Raw genomic sequence first — 17016 nt, forward strand, 5'->3', positions numbered from 1 at the left:
CTGTCATGACCTGCTAACATCTCGAAGATGATAATCCATAGCTACATGTCCTGATCAGTAGTTGGCTAGATGGGAAGTTGTTGCTAAGGGAGGAAGAAGGTTACTTATTTTCATCATCACTAAGGTTCCTCATGAATTAAATCAGCACACACAGGTTAAAAGTTCAATTTTTAAGAAGAACTGAGATGAAATTGTGTTTACTGTCACTTTTAAGCAGAAATGAAAACTTCAGTAACAGGAAGAAAACAGAAAACAGCAAAGTTGCCCAGTTTTATATTTTTGAGCTTCAACCTCAGTCTGTTTGTGAAACATGCTGGATTTGGAAATATTGACAGTTTTTTTTTCTACCTTTTAGAGCTAAAGCATCTACATTCTTATTCTATAGAATACAGATACTTTTTTTTACTCTCAGTAATACTAAACAAGGTAACAGCTAATAAGAAATTTAACATCCATAACATCCAGCTTTACAGGTCAGCTTCATGATAATTTTGACTTTTTTAAATAATTAAACATCTAAAGCAGCAAAGCCTGAAAATATTTCTAAATGTTTTTAAATATATATCAGCAGGTCAAAGCAAACAAACAGAACCACAGACTGTTAATCGCCTGAAAAAACTCTGTAAGAGCAGAAAAAGATATGAAACATTTTCAATAAAACACACCATGTGCACAAAGAAATAGGATTCAGATTTAAAATATTTGAAAATGAAAAAAAAAAAAAAAAAGTGGGGGCTGAGATGCAATGCGTCCCCAATGAATAGGAAGGCCATTATCCTGAAGAATGACGGCCTGGGGCGGTGATTATGCTGCTATTATATCTTTAACAGGATGGTTTGTCAAAACGTACAGACCACCGCCCACCACATCACACACACACACACACACACACACACACACACACACACATACATACAACTATGCACCTTACAGCGTCTAAAACAGTAACCTTGCTCCTCTGTAGTAAACTTTCCATAATAGTGCCTTATTATAGCAGTGGGACATTGTTGTGCTGCTAATTTAATCAGCCTTAAGCGCATTGCTTCCCTTCAGTGTGTGTGTAAATGACTAATTTACCTCTGCGGCTGAGCTGGGTTACTTCTAGCGACGGTTATGAACGAGTCCTTCCCAAAAAGATCGGATAGAAGAGGATAATGAACTCACCAGATTAGCAGCATTAACATTGGTGTAACATCTCACCCTCACCTTGTTGTGTTTTATTACACCACAAGCAGGTGTGCGGGTGTGTGCGTGTCCTCAGCCAAGGGCGTCCGGATTGTGTGACTGATAGGACCGCAGTGTGGATGTATATCTGAAGCGTGTGTCCTTGTTATCCAGAGGAGGAATCTGTTCAGGTACATGGCAGGATTTTCTCCCATGGGGATCTGGAGCAGAGAACATAACAATGTTCCCTCTATTCTTAACACCCATCCCCCAAGCACACACACACACACACACACACACACACACACACGCACACACACGCACACCCCCCAGGGGTTGAACAGGGATTGCTTGATTGTACTGCTGTAGGGTCAAGTGTGTTGAGCCTCACTGCTGGATCAGGTGCTTCAATCTCTAACACTCAGGCCTCTGAATGAACCTCCATCATCTCCACCATGTACAGTGTGTACAGAAGCACATGCATCTCCATCTACTTTGAGCCAGTGGACACTAAATACTGGAAAAAAAAAATATGAAGAGGATATAAACTGGTTTGCATGCAGGTAAAACCTAGGAAGACAAGAGCATTACAGTAGATGTGTTTCTGTTACAAATAGGTGGAAAATTTTATTAATATTCTGATAATGACAAAACCAACAACACAATTTTGCAATTGTGGTGTTTCCATTTAATAAGAAACACAATTAAAATTCCTTGCAAATAAGTTTGTTCACACAATAAGTCATTAAAAAGCTTCATCCTGAAACTACTTCCTTCTTCTTCTTCATGGTTTGCATCAGAATTAACAGCCGGTTGTTGATCATGTGACTTGAGGTGTGAAAACAAAGTGTTTCCATTGCAGTTTTGCAAAATAAACCAATTTAAATACGACCATAAACCCACCCCAACCCATCGATAAAACGTTTTCATCAAAGTTTTTTTTTTTTTTCTGAAATTGCTGAGCTTTCATTAAGCAAATTTATTTTCAACATGTCAAATTGTGCAACTATGTGGTCAATATAAATGCAGTTACTGTATTGCAAAAATATTTACTACCCCCTGAACTTTTTTTGCATATGGTTGCATTGACAGTCTAAATTTCAATGTGTCAAATGGTTTCCTAATAAAAACCTGTAAAACTTGTGCATTTGCATTCAACCTTCTAAAGTCAGTACTTAGTAGAAACAGTTTACAAAACAAGTCTTCTAAAATGTGTATTTACCAGTTTCACATATCTACAGACTTGTTTTCTTTTACCTTTTCTTGCTCAATCTTGGTCAGAATGTATGGAAAATGTTTGTGAACCTGCTATTAAAGTCTTCTGACAAAATATCTATTTTATTTAAGTCTGGACTTTGACTGTGCCATTCGCACACAGTTTTCCCTAAAGTTCCACTGTAGCTCTGGATGGTTTGGTCCTGATGGAAAGTGAACCTCTATCCCAGTCTCAAGGTTTTCCAAACTTCAGTTTTCAGTTTCCTCCAACTATTAGATGCATCCCTACTGCAACTCACCTGAGTCTAATGAATGCATCATTACCAGATCTCTGCAGAACATGGTAACATGCTGATGAGGTTATTCAGTCATTTGATTCAGGTATGTTGGAGAAGTTCTGAATGCAATTGGCTGCAAGATTTTTGCAAAAATCTTGAAAAGCCATCAGTCCAAATGAATTTATTAATTCATAATAAAACACAATAAGGTTTGTGGTTGTGACTTCACAAAATGTGAAAATGTTTCAGGATTGTGAATACTTTTGTATTGGAGTGTTTAACTTTAGAGCTTAAAAATGAATCATTTTCTCATGAAAATGAGAAAACCTGAGATGCAAAACTCCCTAAGCCCAGAAAGTTTCACAGTACAAGACAAGTTTTATGTCTTGTTATAACAAAAACTTTCTCGTCTTAAGGTGAAATGTTCTTTTAGCGAGATTAGTTTATTTTGTTAAAATGATAAAGTTTATTTTTTTAATGACACCTAAAAATCCAGGAGGTGTTGCTGTTTTACCGTTTTAGACTATTATTTAAAAGAGAAAATATTTTGGTTTTAATGAAATATAAATCTTATGAGGTTATTTATTTTTATTCCATTTTCAGGGCTTTTGCATATTGATATAAAAATAAACTTTTTTCGTTTAAAAGAGAAAAGCGCCCTAATTTATTTTCAGGTTCTGGCAGTTAAACTCTTTCGTTCTTTCACAAAGCAAAGTATGTACAAATATTTTTGCGCAGCAGAGTGAACAGTGAGCTAGAGTGTTTTGCACATGACCAACAGGTTGCCGTGTTTTTGCTGCATTTGACTTTCTCTTCCTCAAATACTCAGACACACACACACACACACATCTTTCGGATCAAGAGCTCCACACAAAAATCACAGTGTACCATTCAATCAGTGCTTTTCCTCCCTCCTCTCCATGGTTCTCTTAAAGGTTTTAACCAGAGCAAGAATGGAAAAGTGCCAGCGTTGGAAACCTCGGTCCATTGAGGAAGTGACAGGGTCTGCCAGAATATGATCCTAATCCTGTTTCCAGCATTCTTTTAGCCCGGCAGCATTGCCATTTCACAGCATATTCTCTGAGCTGTCAGGCCCGGGGAAATCCCTCTAATAGCGCATTGCTCAGATACACATCAAAGCCCTCCTGGAAACCACCAGCAGGAAACTCAGAGGAGAGGGAAGCACGAGCACCATCAGCCTCACAGCTGCACGCATACATGCTAATGAAGTGGAGGGTTTACTCATGACTAATCACTTCACTCAGCTTTTTGTTTTTTGCTGAATATTTTAAAAAGTGTTACTGTGGCAGGAAACCACCACTCTGTACTGTGTTCGAAAGCACAGAGGCAGTAGAAGAAGACGAGTGACAACAGGTGGCTAACTGTGCATCCAGGGCCGCCCTCCTTTAGTTCCGCTTCGTCTTCCATTCTCCTCTTGTCTTCTCTCTAACACCCTGGCTGCCATCTCACCCCTCCCTGGGTAATCTTCTTAGAGAGGTAAAAAAAAAAAAAAAAAAACATAAAAATTTCTCTCTTCTTAATCTGGTGGCAGCTTGAAGCTAATGTGGCGCTCCCAAAGTGGGCCTGATCAGAACCAAAACGGAGCACAACAACTACAAAAATCTATTGGTCAATATTAAGACTGAGGCTCGAGGTTTTATGTCTAATTGGAAGCATTTTGAGCTGCCACAGTATGTATGGTAAGGGAATATATCTTACAAAGCACACCATCTTCCCAACATCAGCTGTGTGTTTAGGGAAGTTTTTTTTAGGAAGATCTTAACAGGAGCAGTCTTTGAACGCCTACAGGAATAAAGAAAATCATTGTTAGTCATAAGGAAACCTTAAAGCACATTTTTCCTTTTGAAACTCATGGAAGGACCCCGTCTTCCTTTTCAGGAATTGTTGCTCCTCATTAATCTGGGAAGGGTTAAAAGACCATTTCTAGATATTCTGATAATTATTTTCAAGAAGAAAACATTCAGGCCATTTTTAAAGGACTGGATGCTCCAGCATGTTAAATATTGCAGCTCAGCATATTAAAGACTGGACTAGAATGAGTTGTTTAAAAGGGTTGTAGGAGAAAGATTATTTTCTCAACATGATTTGAGTTTACAGTTACATCTGAAAAAACCTCAGCTGTTCAGTATTGCTGTATTCGGCTTTCTCTTTCTCATCTCCTAATGAGCCGCTCCATGTTTGGAGAAAACCAAACACATAGGACCTAGTCTGACTGTCTTCCACTCCATTCTCATCTCCCAGTTTAAATTCAACCGGAGAAACTGACTCAATGGAAGAAATCCCACACAGAGCACTGAAGGGAGATGAGAATCAAGCAAAATTGCATAAGGTAATGCTAGGCTACTACTTCTGTATTGGTGGTCCAACATTCTGATGACTGGTTAATTAGGTAGCTGTCATTCAGAGCAGAACGGTAAATTTTTCCCCATTTTGTTTTTGCAGCATTGTTACGGTTTAGTTTGCCATGTTTGTAGTTCCTGCTGGGCGCGGTGGCGGTAACTGTTAACCCCCAGCAGCTGGAATCCTCTCTGCAGCTGCCAGTGCTTCACCTGCAGACATGAAACTCCACACACACACACACACACACACACTCACACATATCCTGCCTGATCACACTGATGGATTCAAATCATTAAAGTGTTCATCAGACTGCACTGGGAGCTCAGTTATATTGCTTATAAAGTTAAGTCATAATGTCTGATTTTTATGGCTGTGTGTCTGTCACACAGCGGCGTGTGTTGAAGACTATTAGAGCGCTTTACATGTTTATTAAAAGCATTATATTTGAAAACACAACAGAAGCAAGGCTGCGTAGTTAAATCCATAATATTCATCTTTTTAATACACAGCATAACACAGGCTTACACACACGGACACAAACGCACAGCGCCTCATTGGCTAATTCAATAATAAAGCAGGCAGCCGGTGGAGTCTGCAGAGAGTAACTCATCTCTAACCGTCTGCCATCTCCTGAGCGCTAAAACATGGAAATTTATGGAGGAGCCCATCGGAAACACATATTTACAATACGTTTAGGTAATCACAAGAGCCATCTGAGGGACCAACGCATCCGGTACAAAAAAAATATATAGTTTTTATGTGTCATTAATTCCCTCTGCATTCCCAGATACATCCCCCCTTTTTGCCACAGTAATACAGTAATCACTCACAATCGCACAGGAAATTATCTGCACTCATCTGTGGAATAAAACAGCGGCGGGGCAGGAGAGAGGGCGAGCCAGCCCATTTTAGCTCTCTGCTGCCTCTTTAATGTTCATCTGGGAGCCGCATGGCTGGCGTCCCGTCCCCGCCGCACCGCACCGAGCTGCTTAATGACGATGGGATGTGGATTCATCTGATCTCATCAAATATACAGTACTAGATATATATGTATTCTCTCACACATGCAGGCATACACACACCTTTTTTCACGCTACATTGCCTAGCCAGGACAGCACACAGGGTCATCGGCGGTGTGATGGCAGACGGCCCCTGAACGCCTCCCATTAGGCAGTGATGAGAGGAAGCGCCTCACCTCTGACTGATGCTGATGCAAAATGGAATCAGCCCTGCTACAGTAATGGAAGTTGCACAGATTCAGATGTGAAAAGCCAAATGGTCAAAGAAGTTCTGAGCTGCCTTTTCATTATCTTCTGCTTCTGTGGAGAAACACGCAGCATTATGAGGCAAAGCCATCAAACCTGATGAATAACCACAGAACAGCGCTGCAGAAGAGCTGCACACCGCCCCCTGGTGGTTGCAGAATACATCAAGCACCTTTACTGCTTAGCTACTGTGGACATCTACAGGAGAAAAATAACACTGCAGGTGAATCCCAGAGGAAAAGGATCTGGGATGAAAGTGGAAAGATGTTTGTTGTGTTTTGTGTCCACAAAGCAGAGTTTAGGTGAGTCTCCTCAGCTTGCACAGATAAATGGGTCCAAAGTTAGCAGCTAAGTGCGGGATGACCATCTCACCCAGGTGGAGGTTAGGAGCAAAGTGAAATGTGTTGCTAAACATCTGAGCCAGAGGGCGGAGACTGATGACCTGATAGGGAAAGGGAGAAAAAAATAAACATTAGTGCCTTAATATTTAGTGTATTTAATGAGTCTATGCGGAAGTCTTCCATCATTTCCTCTGCTTGTGTGGTTGATCCACAGACCTGAAGCTGGATGCCGTGCTGCTCCTCAGCCAGCTGGACAGCTTGTTGCACCACAGCCTGGTTCTGGTTGGCAGAGAGGGTGCAGGTGGAATACAGAACATCACCTCCAGGACAAGCAGCCAGGATTCCCGCTCTACACAGGAAGCACAAACTTGGATTACAGTTGCACCTGATTAACAGTAGTCCTATAGTTCTGATGAACTGTATGTGTATGATCAACTAATCAATTCAATAATAGTTTTTTTTTTCATTTTTCATAGAAACATGGTAAAGGTATTAAGAGCCATATCTGATTTGAATTCAGTTCTGGGAAAACACATTTCTTCCGTTTCTTGAATGTTTTTGTTTTAAGATTTTTTCCAGCTCCAGTGAGGGGGAAGACATGTGTCACATTTTGTTTAAAATAATTTTTAAAGAATTTTTTTCTTTAAAAAAAAAAAAAGAAAAAAAAAAGAACTTAAGGAATTCATTTTTAAAGAATTCATTTTGCATCTCTGCATGTCACCAGAGATTTTTTTTATTGTGCAAATTCACTTAAGGGGAAAGGTTAGATTTTCCTAAACTGTTCAATGTGAGATTATGCTACGGGAATAAAGATTAATTTATTTTTAGGTTTTTTACACCTCTTTACCAGACAATATTATTACAGTGAGTTTGATCACTGTCCAGGTAGACACTGTGACAAGACAGCTGCAGAAGCGTTCCTGACGATTATTACCATGTGAAGCTAGCAGTCTCACTGCTGTTTGTGTTACACCTTAGTGCAGCACAGATTTGCTCTTTAGACCAAACCCAAGGCTGGGCATGACCTTCAAGCTGGTGCTATGTGTTGTCATAACGTTATGAGTAAAAAAAAAAAAAAAAAAAAAAAAAAAAAACTATGGTAAACACATGAATATTTTTAAGAAAAATATTTATGACATGTGACATTATGTTTGCATATTTGGCATTTAATCATCAGTGGTTGATGATTAAATGTTTGGTCTGTTTCTGTGTTTCCATCATTCTTACAGCAGAAGCTGCGCCTGCAGCTGTGGTAGGCTCCGCCTTTCTCCGACTCTGCTCCTGCTGAATATGTTGTTGTCGTCATCCATGAGGGAATGTCTGTCTTTGGTGCAGGGGACGTCAACAAGGACCTGAAGTGAAGATGGTATCAGATCAGCGTGTCACCAGAGTAACAGGAAGAAGATGATTGAGTGACCTGGGCTTACTCTATCGAAGGAGTTCCTTTCGATCTCCCCCCAAATGGTGCCGTCAAACGATGTGATGCGCAGTTTGTCATCGGTCAGAAGCGCTTTCGGAACATAGCTGTGCAGAACCCGTTTCAATCGAGACGTTCGAGACACGGACAAGTCGTTGGCACACAAAAACCCTGGGACATAAAAACGACACAGTGGATAATTGTCGGAGGAGCCAGGAGACTAACCAGACTGGGTAGAGTTTGATGAAGACTGGCTTAGAGCAGGACACTCACTGACGGACTGGGTCTGAAGTAAAGCCAGGGCCTTTCCACCCGGAGCGGCGCACAGATCCAGAACTGTGTGACTCTCCTGCACATCCAGCGCCAGACAAGGCAACATGGACGCCGCGTCCAGCAGGTAGTAACTCAACAAACCAAACTTGTCAGGTCTTAAGATAACAGGAGAGAAGTGAGATTCAGACAACACTTCATGTGTTGAGGTCGTCCTGATTTTATTTGCGTGCCGATAAATTGGACTGTACGAGACCTTCGCTCACCTTGCAGGCCTGAACCGTGTGATATCTCCTCTTGGAAAAACCAAGCACCTGATATTGGGACTGAGCCGTAGAGGAGAAGGCTGCCGAATACCACCACCATGAGTCACTGTAGACACACTGCTGGAGTCTTCTTCAGGTCTAAGCTCAGAGTGGTGATCAGCAGAGGCCGGAAACATGAAGGCTGCAAAAAACACAAAAAGGGGAAATTAGCTGTAGACAAGACAACCAAAAGATCTACCAGAGACACTCCTGTTGGGTTCTGAGTCAGAAACATTTAAAAGGCTTTTATCACATCTGATAACGCATCGCAGATTTCCACAACAATCAGAAGGAGGATTCATTGGAGAACAAAAGTCACACTTAATGCTGAATTGAACTCTGTCCTCCATGTTTTTCTTGGACAGAAGTGTCTTCTTCACTTCATGCCACATGGCTGTTTTGCAACACTTTATTGCCTCACTGTGCATGAAAATGCTCCCACAGCCACCTGCTGCCAATGCTGGAGTAAGCTCTGCACCAGAGCCTGCGTGGTTCTCTGCAACGCTTCTCAGTAGGAGATTATCATGGAGCTTGTGTTTTGAAGCTGTGTGTACTACATCATCGGATGTCGCAGCGAAGATTGGAAATGAAATGCACACCTACCCTCTCCATTGCTTATGAAATCTTTGCATCCCTGACCTTGGAGTTCTTCCACATCTGGATTATGGGAGAAATGATTGAGCAGGGCTCCATACTTCCTCTCTGACAGCAGGGCCACTCGGATTGAGGGCCAGAGCGCCCCCAGCTGGGCGCTGTAGGTGGCATCGAAGTGCTGCAGAGCCATTCTGGTGGGAGGCTGCTTGGGTTGTGTGGCAGCCTGTAGGAGAGAAAAGAAGAAACACATTTAGCAATAATTCTGAGTTAACTTCATGACCAACTGACAGGTCTTTTTGAATGACAAAAAAAAGACATGAAAAAGACAAGTTCATAGATATATAAGGTTCTAATGTGACTTGATAATTTCATAAAATCATAAAGGATATGAAATTTTATTGAAATATAAAAGGCTGTCTTGTATTTTTTTTCAGACAAACTGAACTGGGCACATTATAACAGCCAGAAGAGAACGTCTATGCTCTGTGGTTAAGTATTAAAAGTTAAATCATTTCCATTAGCTTCTTTTACATATGTTAAATATGTAAGATATTAATTTTCTGATCCACCCTCACTCGCTCGAGCTCCACACAAAAATAAAAAAATCACCTGATTTGATTTTATACACACATTTTGTACATATCATTCAAGAAATATTATCTTCTCTCCAAAAAACTGTTATGGTTATTATGCCAGTCACATGTTAGAATTGGTGGATCGGAACGGAGTACTTGTCACTGTCCAAACTCCGCCCACCCTGAACACTGCTTCGCCGGGTGATAATTGGTGCGAACCCACTGACTCGAACCCCTTAAAAATAAAAGTTTTCTCAGACACAAAACACTAAAAGCTATTTTGTTTGCCTGTTTTTTGGTGACTTACCCATTTTCCTTTCACTCGGTGTCGCTTAGAAGTCAGGGCTCTCAGGTCTTTAACCCTACTAAATATCACTCTGGAAGTATCCAGGAACAGCCCCATCACGATGTGCTACAACTTTTTTCATCCGACGGATCCTTTGCACCCTTCTAAAACAGTTCCGCGCTTCCTGTTTTCACTAAGGCGGGACTTAGGCAAACTCTGTATGTGATTAGACAAAATAAACGTCGATAAAACATTTCCGCCAATAGAAAACTGTAGACGGAGAGAGCGTTCTACTCGTTTCCGGCGTGTGACCGACCTCGCGTCCTCGAACAGGGACTTCAGTTCAGGCTTTCACTTCAGGTAGCTGATTTGTTGGCAAGTTTCAAACTCGCAGAAATGGTTTTCGAGAAAAAAATGCTCACGTCCGGAGACCCCGACGAAGAGGTACAGTAAATAGACAAATATATGTAAACAGGAGCCAAATTAAAATAGTGTACCGGGTTGTGTAACCTAATAGCTCAGCGGTGGACCGTATAAGCGAAGGGTCAGCCTTTAAACTGGAACAACTATAACATAGAAAGACATGTTAATATCGACTCTGGTTAAGCGAAGTCAGGGCAAAGATATCCGAATTTAGAAATTAGATTTATCTATGAATGGTTAATAAAAGATGGCTACCAGTGAATTTTAAAATGTCAGTGTAAGTTCACCTTGAGTTCTTGAATAGGCTTTTATTTCAGTTTAAACTGATTGGAATTCTTCTTGCCCTTGAATAGGAGGATGCTCCTGCTGAGGAAGAAGAGGAGGAAGAAGAGGAGGAAGAAATGGTGGTAAGTGTATTTAAATTCTGTCACTCATTTGGACGGAAGCAGATGAGTGGCTGCTGAAGAACAGGGACAGAAACACATATGCAGGAGGGAGATGGAGTGTTTTTCCATACCATACTAACTTTATTTATAAAGCACTTTAAAACAACCACAGTTGATACAGTGCTGTACAACATAACAATTAAAAATAAAAAAATATGTGTGTGCTTTCACACTAAACTTGAGCATTTGTTTTCTTCAATTCATTAAATTCACATTTTCTAGAAACTCTTTGTTCCTTACCACAATTCTCTACTTTATAGAGGATTCCACATGTGTTCAGCTGCCTAAAAGCTAAACACATGTTCAGTCTAAAATAACATATTTCATATCACCACACAAACCTAAGACCACCTATTACAGATTTGATTGTAAAAGCTTCATCTGGAAATTGATTGATGATTCCAATACTTTGCTTTGTAAAATCATGTCTGTATGGCACAATTTTACTTTGTTATTGCAGACAATGCTGTAACAAATGTTTCTTAATTGGTTAATCCAAAACTGATCACCAGTTCAACCATACACTGCATTGATAAGTCCAGCAGAAAGGGTTTTAGCTTTTCACATGTTGATGTATTTTTTTAATGCAGATTCATCCTTTGCTACAAATTATAGAGTTCACTAATGGAATGCTGTTATTGTATTTTAGGCAACAAAATGTTTTATTTTTAAAAAAAGCAATATAATTACATTTATTTACATCTTTTAATGCATTTCAAATATTTTATAATAAAGGCCGTAACGAGGCACTGTCTGCTTCTGGCTGAGGGTTAACTCTGGGTCAGAGGGGAAATCATACTGATTTGCTGTTGCCATTCCGTCTCTGGTACCTTCCAGGACCCCTTGGAAACGATACGATCCAAATGTGAGCAGACTGAGCACTGTGTGCACCTGAAGGAGCTTCTGGAGGTGTGTGAAGCCAGGGTCAGCTCCAGGTCCAGCACTACGGAGGAGTGCACAGAAGAGCTGTTTGACTTCCTGCACGCACGGGACCACTGTGTAAGTGTTACAGCAGTTTGAACTACAGAGAAGTTTGGAGAGACTGAGCTTTACTAGCAGAGCTGCTACTCATATCTGTTTTTGTTCAAATCTATCACTAGAAAATAATATTTTGTTCTACTTTTTTACAGTTTTAACTTTTACATCTAACCAATTAAAATACGAAGTTTTGCTCACAAGAGTATGTATGACTAAAGTGCCACTTGACAAAAATAAAGCTCTTGCTTCTGCTTTAGCAAATAAAAAGCCACACACATTCAGAATGTCATATGATGAGAATGAATTGGAAACGAAATAAAACTGATCTCAGTTCAGCCAGAGTTTAAGTCCAAAAAAAGATTATTTCTTTAACTTTTAGTTAAAGGCAAACACTGCAAGTCGCAACTATGAACAGACGAGTGTTTGAGTAGAATTAAATAACTTTGGTTAAAATTAAACTCGCATCCACGCAAATAAAGCAGGAGGAAGAAAATAAAATTATAAAGTCTGCATGTAAAACACATAGTAAGGATTCAGCAGCTGAAAAACAACTGATTCTTTTTTTTTTTTTTTTTTAGCTCACCAGCAGCCAGGAAAAAAACAAAAAAACAAAGCAAACAAAAAACAACTTGAAGTCCTTCAGTACATTTATTGGTTGAGAACAGAAGCTCTGGTCTCTAATCCTCTCTGAACACGCTGAAGATGCTGATGCTGATTTTGATTGAGTGTGTTTCAGTAAAGAATCTAATCACGTTTCTCTGCTTTCAGGTTGCACACAAGTTGTTCCACAATGTGAAATGACCGTCCCCCCATCCTCACCCATTGCAGCTGTAGGATCCTGATCAACTAAGCAGCCACCATGATGCATGCTTCCCATAATCATGTTAGACTTAATGCATGTCCTCTGTAATTATGTGCTCTTAATACCATTATTATTCATCAACACTGCTGCTCCCATCCCTGGTGCAGCAGCAGTGTTAGAAATCAGTCCAGAGTTAAGATGGCGCTCCAGGATGAAACGTTTACCTCAGGGTTTGGCCTTGGAATCACTGTTCCGACTTAGAAATAAATATTTTCCTCTTATCCCTGGTTCCTCGTCAGTCTGTCTGAATATGTCATTCTTTGTTATTCCTGGCAATGAATAAGTTCATATGAAATTACATTTTTGATTTCAAAGCACTTCTAATGATGCTAGAGATCAACCCCCTTAAATCTCCAACTTGAGGATTTCTCAGGGTTTCCCCCAGTGTATTATAAGCCTGTGTTGTTTACGTTTCAAGGAAAATAAATAGAAAAACAAAAATCGCTTTTTTTTCTTTTTTTAATGCCGGGTTGCAAGCGTCTCTGTTGCTCTGAGCATTTCACTAGCAGAGCAGATTTATCCTTAGGGATAGATTTATAATAGATAGGTTTATAGTTTATGCATTTAAAGCAGACAGCGCGCGGACCAATCACACCGCTGCGCTTTGCCTCGCGCGCTGCCGCTGCTTTACCTTAGCGGGATCGCGCGCGCCTCCTTTCACTCAAACTGGACACAGACTGACCTATATGTATATTTACATCAACTTACTGTGAGGAATTATGATCCTTTGGAGAACTCTAGGTAAGAGTTTAAAACCCGCCGCATTAGCTCTGGTTGCGCAGCTCAATGTGAACCGCAGGAATAACTTGTAGCGAATTCAGAGGCGCATTGTGGAGCGGTGAGAATGATTTATCTTTGTGAACGAGCAATTATATGCGGCGTTTACATCTCAACACGCTGCCCAGTGTGTGGCTCTGTGTCTGTCCTCCCTGTAAAGTTTATGTCTGTGGTCCCGGTTGGCCGGAGAGTTTGTGGATATCGAGCAGCGCTAACCACATCATGCAGGTTCGGCCTGGTGAGGAGCTTTAACTCTCTCCTCGGAGTCACGCATCACGCTGATTTTATATTAATTTAGTATTATTTTTCCGGTTACACGATGCATCAAATCATATCAAATGCGTTGTCTACTTCAGTATTTTTCAACCTTTTTTGAGCGAAGGTACATTGTTTTAATTGAAAAAAATCACAATGCACACCACCAACCAAAAATGTAGACAAAGGCCGCCTATATTTTATATATAGTCATTCTTATCAGTGTCTTGAATAGGAATCAAATAAACACAGAAATTTATTTTTATCATATTTTATATTTCTAATTTCAAATTGCATGCAACATGTCCACTTCAAAAATACACCTGAACAGTGCCACAACAATGTGGTCTTAAATTTAAAGAAGTTGTAGAAAACTTCAAAGTGTTTTACAAACTAATCCACAACCATTCCTTTAGCCGGAATACAGAAAATAATTATTCTGAAAGAAGCAATAATATTTAGGAAAGATTTTACTTCATATTGACTGTTACAATGTGAAGATTTGCATGTACAAAATGTCAATATCTGTATATTTTACCCACCTCGCGTGAAACCTGTGCATGTTTGGATGAAAACAGCTGATTTCCTGGCAGAAATTGAAGACAGACAAAGCTCTTCCTCAACAGCTCTCAGTCTCTCTCTGGTTTCAGTTTTTATAGTAACCAGGCTTGAGAAGCTCACTTCACACAGATATGTTGTGGGAAATGGACCCATGTTCTTTCCAACTACTGCTGAGCTTCACTGTCTTTTCCATCACTGTTACAATCTTGTTAGATACACCGCTACCTGTAACATTCATGCATCACTAATTCTCTTGTTTTAATGTAAAATGCTCTGTACCTACTGCCATCTACTGGTAAGAAAATTACATGATTACGCTGCTAGTCACTACTACAACAGAGACCCTCGAAGATTACATTATTTGCAGATAATTAAAATAAAAATCTTTTAAGACCAACTACCATATTTTCCGGACTAAAGAGCGCACCATACTATAAGCCAGATCGATAGCCCTCAACTTAAAAGCTGCATCATATGAGTTTGAAAACATTTCTGTCGTACCTGCTGCTAGCATGTGCTTTTTCAAAATGAAAATTAGTGTGTTCTTTGATTTACAATTTTGACTTCGAATGATTCACTTCCTGCTAAAGATGGTTGAAGAAAAATCCACAGAAAAGCCGCACCAGGCCGCATGGTTCAAAGCTTAGGAAAAAAGTAGTAGCGGCTTATAGTCCGGAAAATGTGGTACTCTAGGTGAAATTGGATCATTTCCACGGCACAATTGACAATCACTCACAGCACTCTAGTGTGCCACGGCACAGTGGTTGAAAAACACTGGTCTACTTAGAGTTAAGCCGCACGGAGATCTGAGAAACTCGTGACCGTCAAGTCCCATAAACTCGACCAACCAGAATAGTTTCTGTGACGATTAAAACTCAACAGACAAGAATGGAACAACTACTAAAGCCAAATCTCCCATTTGTTGCGCATCTCTGCGCAGTGCAGCAGATTTACTCATCATGCAGGGCTGGTCCAAGGCTGCATGAGGCCTTGCACAGACTTTGACTTAGGGGCCCCTCTAGCTGCTAAAATCATCAGCACCTCTAACAGCTTCTGTGTTAGAGTTAGTTAAATATGGGAGAAGGGAGTAGTTTAGTTGGCCAGCCTAAAAAGCAATAAGTTATAATCGCATTTTACTAACTTGTATTTGTAAATTCAAAGATTAAACTCACAGCATCAGATTGTTGCTATAGTAACAAAACAATATGAATATTGTACTTTGAAGTTTTACAAAGTAAACTTGCCAGGTCCTTAAAATCTTTAATTTAAATGTTAAACAATTAAAATCTTTTAATTTATGTATGCTGAAATTGAATCAAGTTTAACAGCATTGATAATCTCAATAAACAAGTGTTACATTCATGCATCTGTGGGCTGCTTTAAAATATTAGCATTTATGGGGCCCCTAAAGCTCTTGGGGCCTGATGGAGCTGCTGACTTAATTTGGATTAAACAGAAGTGCACATTTGTTGTTTTTAGACTAGTTGTGGGTTTAAATAGCATTTCACTGGAGATATTTTCCTGTAACATATAATTACACAGTAATACTTTAATATTTTCTGTCAACTTAACATCTTTTAATACAAAAACATGGTAGACCGCCGGTTGACCACCTCGACACCCCCACCATCTGGCTTAGCAAGTTTTCTGGGGGAAACCCTGTTTCTGCAAAGGCAAAACAGCCTAATCACGCTACATATCATGCTTAATTTTAAGCCTTGGAGTCTGAGGCCAACATGCAACAAACATCTGCATCACATTGTTTTAAAAATTGCACACTTTATCATTTTCAGAAAAGTTCTTCCACATTAACCTGAACAAATCCACCCGTTGGTGTCGTTTCAAACATGCTAAACCCATAGGGGGCAGTGTAGCACAAAACTAAGACCTATGAATGAATCGGATTGCTTCAAAACTTTCTGTTAGGAAGTTGTGGTTCCTAACAGGCACATGTTCCTAACAGGCACATGTTTAAATGTGTATGGTTCATTTGTGTGGCCATACTTTTAGAGCATTATAATACAAAGTTAATAAAACAAGACAATCTCAGTTGTCAAAGAAAGTATGTGGATATATTGGTGCCTGTAATGCGCAAGACTCAAATCTCCATTTTTGTTAGAGTTTTTCTAATCATTTTTAGTGATAAACAGTTTTCATGTGGATGAAAGGCCCAAATGCATAAGAATTTATTCATTTTTCCAGAATTTCTGTTACGTGTGGACCAGGCGCCTTGTTTTGCCTTGTTGCTGAAAATGTACTATATAAATAAAATTACCTTTACGCCTTAATTTTTCTCTATGCAACATCCCACAATAACATTGTGAAGTTACTTGTATACAACTACATACTTTTGGCTAACTCCAGGGTGGCCGGCCCTTGATAAAAGGCCGTCTGGTTAGGGTGTCACCAATCAATCCAAAACACATGAAGCATTTTCAGAGGTGTGTGTCTGAGCCAGTCCTGCCCAGTCAACTGAATTTACTGAAAGGTCAACCCAAACCAAGCTGCAGAAATGTTAAAGACGATTAATGGAAACACAATTCACTTCATGGCAAAGTCTGAAGACTTGTTTACAATTTTTGTCAATATAAAAATTGTGTCTTCAGGGAAAATGTCAGCCATTTTGCAGTAAAAGGCTAACCA

The 17016-nt window shown here is 39.9% G+C and overlaps 2 protein-coding genes across 2 annotated transcripts; one reads left to right on the forward strand and one right to left on the reverse strand.

The window, feature by feature from the left end:
• Positions 1-5493: 5493 nt before the first annotated feature.
• nsun4 (NOP2/Sun RNA methyltransferase 4) lies at positions 5494-10232 on the reverse strand. The gene is made up of 8 exons (XM_015012681.2): positions 10093-10232; positions 9220-9433; positions 8578-8758; positions 8315-8469; positions 8052-8212; positions 7852-7976; positions 6841-6973; positions 5494-6725 (listed from the first exon to the last, which is right to left on the reverse strand). Exons 1-8 carry the CDS (start codon positions 10186-10188, stop codon positions 6582-6584), a joined length of 1209 nt encoding a protein of 402 aa, XP_014868167.2. The 5' UTR covers positions 10189-10232; the 3' UTR covers positions 5494-6581.
• A 124-nt stretch (positions 10233-10356) lies between these two features.
• On the forward strand, positions 10357-13001 carry LOC106933436 (cytochrome b-c1 complex subunit 6, mitochondrial-like). The gene is made up of 4 exons (XM_015012682.2): positions 10357-10515; positions 10848-10901; positions 11778-11939; positions 12687-13001. Exons 1-4 carry the CDS (start codon positions 10468-10470, stop codon positions 12717-12719), a joined length of 297 nt encoding a protein of 98 aa, XP_014868168.1. The 5' UTR covers positions 10357-10467; the 3' UTR covers positions 12720-13001.
• Positions 13002-17016: the final 4015 nt, after the last annotated feature.

Source organism: Poecilia mexicana, unplaced genomic scaffold, assembly GCF_051168715.1.
Source record: "Poecilia mexicana isolate PSO_F unplaced genomic scaffold, ASM5116871v1 scaffold_17, whole genome shotgun sequence".
NCBI classification, from domain to species: domain Eukaryota; kingdom Metazoa; phylum Chordata; class Actinopteri; order Cyprinodontiformes; family Poeciliidae; genus Poecilia; species Poecilia mexicana.